This window comes from Anas platyrhynchos, chromosome 3 (genome assembly GCF_047663525.1).
Source record: "Anas platyrhynchos isolate ZD024472 breed Pekin duck chromosome 3, IASCAAS_PekinDuck_T2T, whole genome shotgun sequence".
Taxonomy (NCBI): Eukaryota; Metazoa; Chordata; class Aves; order Anseriformes; family Anatidae; genus Anas; species Anas platyrhynchos.
In genome coordinates this window covers 62,908,900-62,920,864 of record NC_092589.1, presented here as the reverse complement: position 1 = coordinate 62,920,864, position 11,965 = coordinate 62,908,900, and the positions used below count along the sequence as shown (strand labels likewise).

Here is an 11,965-nt window from a genome sequence, read left to right as displayed (position 1 = left end):
AGTAAAAGATTTTTTAAGACTAAAATTTAAAGTAGTAGGGTTAGTGTTAAGAAAGCAAAGGCCTGAATATCCAACATATTGATTCAATACAAGTTTTCAGCTCTTTTATTATAGGTGGACATAGTATACCAGGTAAGGACCAGGACCATGTTTGTTTTTCTTGTTTATGCAAAAAATTTGAGAACAGAACTGTTTTATAGTAGACAAGCAGAGCACTGGCCACTGGCAATGTGCTGTGATTTATGATGCACTGTGGTTTCCAGAGTATTGCTTACAGGAAACATGAGTTGAACTAATTCGTCAAAAGCATTAACATTTTCAAACCCAAAAGAGATTTATATGCCATAGTGAACATAATACTTTCATGCCTTTGCTAGTTGAAATTAGGCATGTTCAGGAAAGTGTAAAACTAAAAATCTGTAACACAATACAAAAATAGGTCTTTGTAATGCTTGGTCCCCAAATCTCAGGATTAGAGTTACACTCAGGATAGAGTGGTTTTTGTTTAAGGCCTGTTTGTGGTTACATATCAGAGGACATTCTACTCTTCAAGCTTGGTAGCATTGCACGTTAGAAGTAGAGAAATCAATACATCATCACCCTGAAATAAAATATATTCAAGTTGGCTTTTTATAACCAAATGAAGCTTCTATATTCTGAATAATAATATATAAATAAAAGGAACAGTAACAGTTTTCACTCTTTCCACTGATTTTTCTGGGCTTTGAAATCTAGCATCTGATGTGCTACCTACCTCACTGTGCACATACTTATCTAGGTGGTATTTCAGATGGAAGTCTTCAAAGGTCCAGAACAATTTCCATGGAACATAATACTTTTGATACTGACTTAAAAAAAAAAAAAAAAAATCTTGTTACTTCATGTTATTTTGCTAGGGAAAAAAAACAAAAAAACCAAAAAAAAAAAAACAAAAAACAAGGAAGGGAAAAAATGTGTAAAGAGTTTTGCAGTTCTGTCATTCTTGAGAACTGAATTATTGGGTACTTGTTACTTTTCATCACTTGTACTATATCTGGCAGGTGTGTTGATAATGCAAATTTTCTTATTGTCTTATTTTCCTTCTGTCAATTCAAAGACAGATTTGAACTGAAAAAGTAATTGTTTTCTCCTCTGGACATTATATTAAATAATTCAAGAAGACAGTCTTGCTTGGTGCAGAATTCTAGGATAAAGTTTGATCAGATCCAGTCAATAATTCCTATTTTTTAATGCTATATTTGTAATCTTTAGTGAATAAAACTGTTTTATGAACTGTGTATTGTCTTTAGTCACTCATGTACTCATAGTTTTAAAAGGTGCATTTGAGAAACAGTTGGGCGCATTTTAAGATGTGGTGAGTTAAAACATGATGAGGCAGTGGGCACAAACTGGAATGCAGGAGGTTCAGTCTTACCACCAGGCAGCACTTTTGTACCATGTGGGTGACAGAGCACTGGCACAGGTTGCTAGAGAGGTTACTGAGTTTCCCTCCTTGGAGATCTTCCAAAGCTGCCTGAGCAGGTCCTGGTCAACAAGCTCTTTCTGGCCCTGCTTGAGCAGGGAGGCTTGGACCAGATGGCCTCCAGAGATCCCTTTCAGCCCAACCTTTCTCTGATTCTGTGAGTTTTTGCTGCATTGCACTCAAAAGGCTGATTCAGCAGCTTTTGCTGATGGAGAAGTAGAAAAAATATAAAGACTTCGTGTAGGCATGTACATTAAGTTTATTAAAGGCTGTCTGAAAATTCAAACTGTTGTTTGAAAGTCATTTTTGTCAGAAGAGGATGACCAGAAAGGTGATGTATGTTCTCTGCTGTATTTACCTCACCAAATACCTCTGAATAAGAAAGTCTTGTGCATTGTTTTTCTTAAGGTAGTTTGCAAAAAGTCCTGAAAGACAAAGCACTTTATTACATTTTACATTTGGACAGAATAACAGCGTTGAATGCATTGCTGGCTTTCCTAAATTCCCTTTAATTTCTGTAAAGGTAGTGATAATATATACAGAATCACAGAATTGTCTAGGTTGGAAGAGACCTCAAGATCATTGAGTCCAACCTCTGACCTAACACTAACAAGTCCTCCACTAAACCATATCACTAAGTTCAACATCTAAATGTCTTTTAAAGACTTCCAGGGATGGTGACTCCACCACTTCCCTGGGCAGCCCATTCCAATGCCTAAAATATACAGTATTCCATTTCAATGCCTAAAAATGCACACTATTCCTAAAGTTTATGGACCAAATTCAGTGCTTATGAGCTTAGAAGTAATCTTGATCTATATTTGAGTAGGCATTAGATCTTGTGTTAAATACTGAGCGTGAACAATATGGTGCTTGTTTGATAACTTTAATATATTGAGAATCCAAAATAAGCATGGTGGTAGTTTCTGGTCAGTGTAAGACACTGTGGTCAGTCTAATGTGACATCCCACAGTTGCTTGCCATAGTATAGACCAACACTGAACTACATTCTAGGAAGTGGGAAAAGGTTTTCCTGCCTAAGAAAATTATAGGTATCACTTAAGGGCCAAGGCTTTTGTTTGTAGTCTGTGGTCAATGGCATAACTCGCTTCACTTTCTTAGAACAGCCCAGAAGGAAGGAAGAAGTGGAAGAAATAAAGTTCTGTAGAAAACGTATACGTGTCTAAACATGAGCTTCCCTTCCCCTTCCCCTTCCTCTTCCCTTCCCATGCACAGGCCTAGTCTAGAGAACCTTCATGCATGGGCCATTAATTGCAAACATTACTGCTTCTTTGAGTGAAAACTGCTTGTGAGAGTGGTGCGATCAGCCTCTGAATCTGTATGTTTATCAATTTCAGTACAATTGTTCATCATTATAGAGGAAATGAGGGCTATCAGAACCATTCAGTGATCACTGAAGATTGTTTTCTTTTCCTTCTTGTCCCACAGGTACTTTGTGTCTGCATGTTGACGACAATCCTAGGATGTATATTTGGCCTGAAGCCAAGCTGTTCAAAGGATGGTAACTGACATGTCTTTTATCAAAAATATTTCTAAGCAATTCCTTTTTTTCCCTCTTCTGTAAATTACTTTTAATATTATCAGAACGTCACCCTTTCTTGTTACATGAAGAGGACTGGATGTATTGATTGAAATAGCTTCAGTTAGAGTGGTATGAAAATACCAGGAAACAAACCACAGGTGTACTCAGTACCTGTGTACTTAACTGAAAGGTAAACTGATCCTGGCAGTCAGTGACTGGTCTGGCAGCTTCCCTGTATCTCAGCTGTCACTGTGGTGATGTCACGTGGCTGACTTTTCTCAGTTCACTATTTAAAAAAACAAAAAAACACAACACGCAACAATTTCTATTCCATGTTGTCCTGGAACATTTATTTTTTCATCTTTTCCAGTCAACTATGAAAAAAAGTTGTTTTTTTACTGGTTAGAATTCTTGTCTGAAAATGTTCCTTGTGGAATTCCTTTGGCTGTTTTCTGTCCTGAAAAATACGTGATTTTTTTTTCTGTTGAAATTTCTTCAGGTAGAAGGTTAAGAAACATGTTTTAAGAAATTAAGCTTCACTTTGGGAACAACATTATTCATGATGAAGATCTAGAAAAATTACAAAGTTAATCTGTTTTACACACAGTCCTGCAGAAATTTTTAGTGGAAGAAGGCTTTGCCTTTCTCACATTAAAACTGAACAAAAAAAAATAAACCAATGAGCAGTACTCTCAAGTTCATATCTCTATGTCTGATTTAGAACAACTTTTCCTGTGTCTCAGGGTAGTACTTCAAACATAATAAAGTGCCATGTGGAGCTGGGCTTCTTCAATTGCTTGTGCTGAAGTGGCTGTGTTTTGCATGAAAACAGTAATGCCAAGAAGGTATGAGCATGGGAGAGGTGCAGGTGCAGTCTGGATTCCAATTAATGTTTAATTAGTTATAGCAAGTGGAACATTATCAGCCTCCAAAATGGAGATCTTGGATGCTTTTGCAAAATATTTAACTGTTAGGGTGCACTAACTGAAGACATGGGTTCATATTTTCTCTGATGGAGATATTCCATATGCTCAGTGACTGTACCAATATCTTCTGGGGATGCAGAAAGGCAATTTCAGTCACAACTAGAATTGTAGTTCTTTGTTCTACTGCCTTCTTCCATGAATGAAATGCCACATTCCCACTAAAACAGAACCTTTTGTTCAACATGATGAAAAATACTTTCCACTCAATAAGAGAAAATAAAGGTATTTAGTTGGATCAAGACTTTTCTTTGTCTTCAGCTGCTGCTAGTTTTTGCAGCCACCTTGTAAGTTGTGGAATGACCAGCTGTGTCACTCCATATGCTGATCATACTCATTCCCTTTGCATATTAATTGATAACACTATCCAATCTTACAGTGAAAACCTGCAAAGGCCGATGCTTTGAAAGGTCTTTTGGAAGCTGCCGTTGTGACAGAGATTGCGTCAAGCACGGAAACTGCTGCTTAGATTACCAGGAAACATGCATAGAACCAGGTAAGGATAGAAAAAAAATACGGAGACAAACTCTTATACTGCGTGACATGGGAGGGCCTTGCACTGTAAGCTCTGCTGTGGTCAGATGGCTGTAATCCTGACTTTAAATGGGCCACAAGGGCAAGAGAGGAGAGGCTGAGCTGCACGGTGGATGTGCTGCCAATGGTCTCCCCCTCTTCCTGCCCACTCTGTTGCAACTGCAGGCAGAAGTGCAGTGGCGAAGGCAGTCCTGGGGACCCCCGTGGAAACTTCAGGGCTGTGTGTAGCTGTTGTTGCACACCAGCAAAGCTTGTATGTCACCCTGTGGGGAGAGAGTCTGTGAAGGACTGTGTTGCTGCACTCCCCCTTAAAAAGCACAGGAAGAACTGTGACTGGAGGTCTCAGCTAGCTTTTTGTTTTCGGTGCTTGGGAGTGAGAGAACAGTGACATCCATTGTATTGTCCCTTGCATCAAATACACAGCTAGCATGTTCTGGGGCAGGCCGGGAACAGGAGTGGATTCTGCTTGTTGTGTATTTCTGTCTGTCATCACCCACGTGAGAAAGGGGAAGGACAGAGCAGCTCTGTGAATGCACCCTCCCTACACAGTACTGCGCTGCTCAAGCCTTCTGCCCAGCTTGGGCGTGACACAAAGACAATGTGCCAGCCTCTGGGACAAGGCATGACAACAAAACAGACTGCAGTGGTGGAGAATGGTCACAAAGAAGTTGTCGTGAGTTACCAGGAAGCTGGAAGGCTGATGGGCAAGGGTGTGACAAATACTATGGAGAAATTTTATGGTGAAAGATATTAGTAGGGTAGTAACACTAAGGACATAACTTGACTGTGTTCTCTAATGTAGATTTGTCTTAATGCTTGATGCATGGTGTTCTTGTCATTTAACTATTTTGCTTCTTACCCATCTATATAAGTATTTGTAAAACTTATGAATATAGTCTCATAAATAAAAAATTTCAATGCTGACTTTTTAGAACCAAATGCTTAAATTGAGCTCAGATGTCTGCTTCAGCTGACTATTTTTCAAAGGTCCTCAACATTGCATAGATTTTTTGCATATTAAAATACTTGCATGTTTCTGCTTTGTTTCATCATACCAGTTCAAAGAATTCTTTACAAACAGGAAAGTATATCCTACCAGTAAAGATGGGATATCATATATGTTGAATCATGGTTTTTAATTCAGTAGTCTGAATGTCAGTGGAGAATGAAATGATCTCCAAATAATACCATGTAACCAGAACCATAACATATTTTGCTTTCTCTCAGAGCTGTTAAGATTACTGACATTGGTAGTTACTCAAGTTCAGTATTCATAGAAGTGAGATTAAGTACATATGTCTTGTTAACCAGCTGAGAATGCTTTTAGAGTTTTCTAATCGTTAGTCTTGTATGAAGATTGAATAATGATTGTCCTCTACTCAAACTTCTGGATTTTGCTTTGCTACTAAAAACAGCAATGAAGTTGAAGTCTGCAGGTCTTTCTGTCAGCTTACATAGTAGTTTTGTATGATAACAGACTTATGTCTGTGTCTAAGAGATGCTGAAAAAAGCTGTAATGCATGATGGTGATTGGTAAAATTCATTATGTCTTCAGTGGAAGTCAGAGTAAGTTACTGTTTTTCAAGGTGTTCTAGGTATTCCAAATTCAGACTTAAATTGGGGGTTTTCTTGGTGCAGTTGTTGTGGAGCTTGTTTATAGTATGCCAGATCAAATCCACAAAAATTACCATATTTAAAGAGGTCTGTAAAAAGATTCTTCCTGTTGACCTTTTATGATCTGTGGTATTTATAAGCATATGCTGAATAGTTGTCTTCAGTTGGCTGTGCACTTGAATTGCTTAGCCGCGGCTGTTTCTGTCTTCCAAAGCTTGCACCATTATGCGTGCATGAAATACCTCGGGATTGATTTTCTGTGAGTACGCATTTGAGACAAAGCTTACCATTCAATTTGTTACTTCTGCACTTACACTGGTGTTAACCATTGTACTGTCCCCCTCTCTCATCTATTTGTAGCTCATATATGGACCTGTAATAAATTCAGGTGTGGAGAGAAGAGGCAACCAGAATATCATTGTTCCTGTGCGGATGATTGTGTGGAAAAAAAGGATTGCTGTGTCAATTATAATGCTGTTTGTAAAGGTAAACGCCCTCAGCACATTCCTGCAGTCTCTCTTGTATGTACCTGTGTTTATTTGAAAGGAGCAAGGATGTGGTATAATTTTAAAAACTCCTAATGAAGTTAAAAACTTGCATTGATCAACAAAGGAATTTACTGTCTTGAAAAATAAATTGCACTCATTTGTTTTAAGGAGAGGCAAGCTGGGTTGAAGAAGAGTGTGAGGACATTACTGAACCTCAGTGTCCAAAAGGGTGAGGATATTGTATATTTCCATATCTATGTTCTTTGCTTACATTTCATTTTTGAGATTATTTTCCCTTGTGTGCCCTCATGGGAGCTGCTTGCCTTTCTTATCCACAGCAGGAGCAGCTGCCAGCCAGACGAGTACACTTGTTTGGCCAGTATTTGGTCACGCATACTAACAGATCAGATTGCTCTACCCCAGCAGCACTCACATATCCCAGCACTTGCATGACTTGCAAGATGTGCCTGTTCCCTGCCATCTCTCACAGCTGTGCCAGCCTCACTATTGTCCTACATATTCTCCAACACTTGCTGTCTCAGATATTCTGGGACCCACCCAGCAATCTCAGACTCCTGACTGCTTGTCTTTGTAGTCACTTCTAAAGACCTTTGCCCTTCTGTGCCTGTTCCAACACCAGAGCTGCAAAAAGTGGGCAGATCACTGTCCCATTGTCACTGGCACTGGGACAGAATTGTTTGCAAACTGAGCTACTTTCTTTAGAAGGTGTAAAACATTGCACATGGGATCCTTGTACTTCTGTGGGTGAGCTCTGTCAGGCCTGCTCCTGTAAGCTTCATGTGCCCTGTCTGAGGAGTAGGTCATCTAGTTTATGGCTGTAGCACTTGGACTCAAGTAGTTCCCAGCCGGAAAATCAGCCTGCACTTCATGTGATGTTATTGCTATGGGATCTTCAAATTAACATTAAAGCTTAAGTTGACTGCACACTGTACTTGAATGAATCAGGCATTAATAGAAAGTGACTTAACCATTCGTGACTGAAAAGTGTTCCACTGGAACATAAAGTTTGAAAACATGCTATGGAGTTGAGTTAAGTTACATTCTTGTCTGAAAAGTGTCAAACATCCCCCCCCCAAAAAAAATTATTTTGATGATTTTGAAATGGAATATTTTTAGTAATGTAAACGCACTTCATTTTTTTCTTATCTCATTACTTTTTTTTACTTACGCTAAGATATGCAAATTATATTTATTCGAGTTATAATATTTTCAAACAAGGCATATGTCTTTATGGAATATTTTTATACCAAATGAACACTTTTCATTCTGATTTGGAACAATAACAAACACTGACGCTTCAGAACCTGCTTCAAGACAGACATCAGAGCTTCTTTCTAACATTGAGCCCGAGTCACTGATAAACTTCCACATAGGAGGTTTGTAGTCAGCCAGTTCTTACAGCTTTTATTATTAATTCTTCTTCTGGATTTAATACAAGGCTGTGTGCTAGGAACTGACTAGGATGCTGATTTTTTTGAATGCATGATTAGGGAGTGATACCCCAAAGAGCAGATAAACAAGAGTGTTGTCCAGAACCACTGTCAATAGTATAAATGTCAAATGGCAACTCCTGCTAGTTAACTTGGTTGTATTTTTTTTTTGTTCCTGTTCAGTGCATGAAAGGAATGCATAGTTACTTGACTAAAATTGTTTTAATCCTGGCAAAACCATAAATGTTGCAATAAAACCCAGCCCAGGAAAGGGTGATGTGTGGTCAAAGTTGAATTGAATGGTGTTTACTGAAGGCTCATCTCAGACTGTTAGCACACAGACTTCTCCCAAAACTGACAAGTCTGTAAACAATTCACTTCTTCCTGTGGTGGAGTAGGTAGGAGTGCAGGTGACTTTAGCTCGGTGCTCATTTTGAGGCCTCAGGATATTGATTCTGATTCTGTGCATATTAATGCAACGTGCTGTTGTTAAAATTTTAGTTGGGACTGCTTATATGTGACAGAGGAGACAAAAAATACAGTGTTCGATGAAGTACTTAATCTGAGAAATCCCACTGATTTCAATAAGACGGCTCAAATGCTTAAAATGAAGTACATGTTATATCTTTCCAATACTAGATTCTGTGTTATTTAATAGGATTATAAGGAGCTGTAAGATTTCAAGAGTCATATAGTCCTTCCCACTGTCTCAGGAGTGAAATACTACTTTGAGATTTCACACCTTCTTAAGCACTTTATCCTACTGCTTAACTAGATGGTTTTCCTGGTGTTGAGTATCTTTTGCTGTAATTTAAGCCTACTAATACATGTGTTGTCTTCAGTGAGCTGGAAAAAAATGCTTTGCAGTTCTCTCCTGTGTATTTGAAGGTTATTTACTTTCTCCTTAATAATTGTATCTTTTGTGCTTCTTGTTGAGGCCTTACATACATTTAATGGAAAAGAACATTTTACTTCCTATGCTTCATGGCTGTGCATAGGCAGCACTGTATGCCTGGGGGCAGTAGGAAATTCTCTGTGTAGTGTGTTTAGCTTTTTGTGGAGACTTTTTTTCTTTTTCTTTTTCATTTCCTTTTTTTTTTTTTTTAAATTGTGGTCTAACCAGCCTTCTGGGAAGCAGGTCAGCTTGGCAGCATGGTCCACAGTTCTGGTCTGTCAATCATCCAGGCTGGTGAACCTGCTAGACCACAGCAAGCTTGTGTTGCCTGCGTTATGTTTCCATAGAAGCCAGTTTATAGGAGTGGATAATTACCACTGCATTTCCTTCAGTTTGGAGTCAGGATGTGACTGTGGCATACGTATTTATCCAAGAGCTGTGAAACAGCCTTGTCATACGGCTTGGACACAGCCAGCATGAATCACTGGCAGGGCCAAAGCTTGGGCCTCTGTCTGCTTGCTCATGATAACATATTTTTGACAGAGCAAAAGCTAAGCTACAAACAGAAAAAGTCACAGAAATCACTGATTTGTCTTAGAACTGAGCTCAGATCAGTTTGTCTTGTGAAATAGGGTTTTACTCAAAGGGGATTGCACTGGAGCTCTTCCAAAGAATGCAGTTTAACACGGCCTCTTAAGGGTCACTTCCATGACTATGGAACAGGTCATTGACTGTTTGAGTTATGTGTTTGAGAGTATACAAAGAGCAAAAGTGCCAATATCTCTAGCTGTGGCAATGGTCTATCTTGACAAATTTAATTTATGTGCATGAGGTGATAGGAGGTGGATTTGCAGACAACTAAATCATGTATTCAGTAGTTGGTTTACTCATAAATGTTAAGCCAGCCACAACTACATAAAGTTCCTTTCTAAGGAGTTATTTTAAATTTGTTTTTAAGTTAGACTTAGAGGTAGGTAATATTGAACAGTCTTTGCCTTGAAGTTCATATTTTATTGCAAGAAACTTTGCAGTTAATTTTTTTTAGACCTCTGCATTGCAGAGAATCAATTTGTTTGAAAACAGTTAAGTATTTGTAGAAGTTGCAGAAATCAAAATCTGTGGTGCAAAAAGTATCTGGAATATGGACGAAGGTAGTACATGAAGTTTCCCTGCTCTTTTCTGCTAAAGACTTCAATATTGGCCTGAAGGTCATTCATTTCTTGTTCCTCACTTATTGTCTCTACTAAGCTTTCCAAAAGACGGTAAAATATACCATATAGATGAAAACCAGGCCACAAACATCTCTGCTCTTGTGAGACCCCACCTGGAGTAGAGCTCAGCTCTGGGACCCCAACATAAGACAGATATGGACCTGTTAGAATGAGTCTGCAGGAGGGCTTCAAGGATGATCTGCAGGCTGGAGCACCTCTCCTCCGAAGACAGGCTGAGGGAGTTGGGGTTGTTCAGCCTGTAGAAGAGAAGGCTCCAAAGAGACCTCATTGCAGCCTTCCAGTACCCCCTATAGGGGGCCTACAGGGAAACTGGTGAGAGACTCTGTTGGTGAGTATAGTGACAGGACAAGAATAAATGTCTTTAAACTAAAAGAGGGTAGGAACTGGATGGTCTTTAAGGTCCCTTCCAACTCAAACCATTCGGTGATTCTATGTTACAAATGCATCTTAATATTTTATTCTACCTGGGGTAGGGTAGGCTATGTTCTGACTAATGAAGTCATTTTAGCTGAACTTCTTCCAAAAGCTTCCAACTGTTCATCATCAAAAAAAAAAAAAAAAAAAAAAAAAAAAGGATAGACGTGTTCTGGTTGCCTGACTAATCTTCAGTTTAATGTGGTCACGTTTGTTTTAGACTAAAATCAGGCTTATGAATGTTTTACTTGTCAGGGTAAATTTTTGTTTGGATTTTTTCATGCAGTACCTCAGTAAAGAAATCGTCAACACTTTATAAATAATATTTGTCTTCTGTCATCACTGTTTTATTTTGGGAAACTAAAGTCCAATAAAAAAATTAGAAAACATTTTCATTTTACAATTTGTAAACAAAAAGGAAAAATGAGCTTCTAAATGGCATGTAAAATATATTAATTTCTTTTAGACAAACCTATGTTTTCAGTGGTTGTTGCTGCGCTGCGGTGCTTTCGTGGCCTCACATGTCCTCGTTTATAGGTTCAACATTGGATATTTTTTCTTCAAGGAAGAAGTTTCTGATGACTATTCCATCAGTGATGCAATGTTTTAAGAAATTACAGTTGGAGAGAAATTGTTTGAGCAGGGCTGAAGTTGGGAAAACATAGGTCCTGTGGAGACTGGAAGGAGAGAATTTATTTTTGCTTGTTCCAGTGAAATCAGTTTCTGGATTTGTCTGCCAAGTCCAGGCTGAAATATTATTACAGTGCTCCAGTTATAGGACCACATTTTTCAGTTTGGAGATTGGTAGTACTTTTGGTACAGAAGGAGTTGAGATTCAGTTCTTATTTGGTTAAATAATCTTTATAAGATGAAAGGAAAAAATATGTATTATAGTTGCTGATTAAGGAAAATATAGTGTACAAGTTACATTCAGAGTTTTGTGCACTCTTTGTCAGAAGATAAGTTCTTCTAAATAAAGGAAAACCATGGATTAGCATTGCCTTTTCTCTTTCCCTTTTCATACCTTGAAATGGAAAGATTGGGTGAGGCTCCAATGGAACTGATTTCAAGACAGAGTACCAAAAGACCGCAGGCAGATTATGTGAGCATCTTGACTTATGTTTTATTGTGTGTGTTTGTGAAAATATGCCTTGTCAGGATGTGTGTGTGTGTGTGTGTGTATGCCTTACCTCTTCTGTCAGGATACTTATGCCAGCCTGCAAAGAGAGGGGACACAATGGCTATCTTGCTTGCTGCTGTGCCAGCCTGCAAACCTTCCTGCTTTGGAGGACTAACTTCCTCAGCCTGGTTTACAGTCCCTTAAGGAACATCTCCAAGATTCTTGGGAA

The 11,965-nt window shown here is 38.6% G+C and overlaps 1 protein-coding gene across 2 annotated transcripts in view; it reads left to right on the top strand.

Moving 5' to 3' along the window:
• Nucleotides 1–11,965, top strand: part of LOC101800212 (ectonucleotide pyrophosphatase/phosphodiesterase family member 1) — a 55,909-nt gene that overhangs the window by 11,873 nt on the left and 32,071 nt on the right. Inside the window, exons 2-5 of one of the 2 annotated variants that reach the window (XM_038176886.2) lie at nt 2,912–2,984; nt 4,368–4,484; nt 6,497–6,622; nt 6,793–6,853. In XM_038176886.2, coding sequence (XP_038032814.1) covers nt 2,912–2,984; nt 4,368–4,484; nt 6,497–6,622; nt 6,793–6,853 — 377 coding nt within the window. Of the gene's footprint in view, nt 1–2,911; nt 2,985–4,367; nt 4,485–5,055; nt 5,233–6,496; nt 6,623–6,792; nt 6,854–11,965 lie in introns of those variants that run through there. The other variant, XM_038176887.2, reaches the window with a different exon arrangement.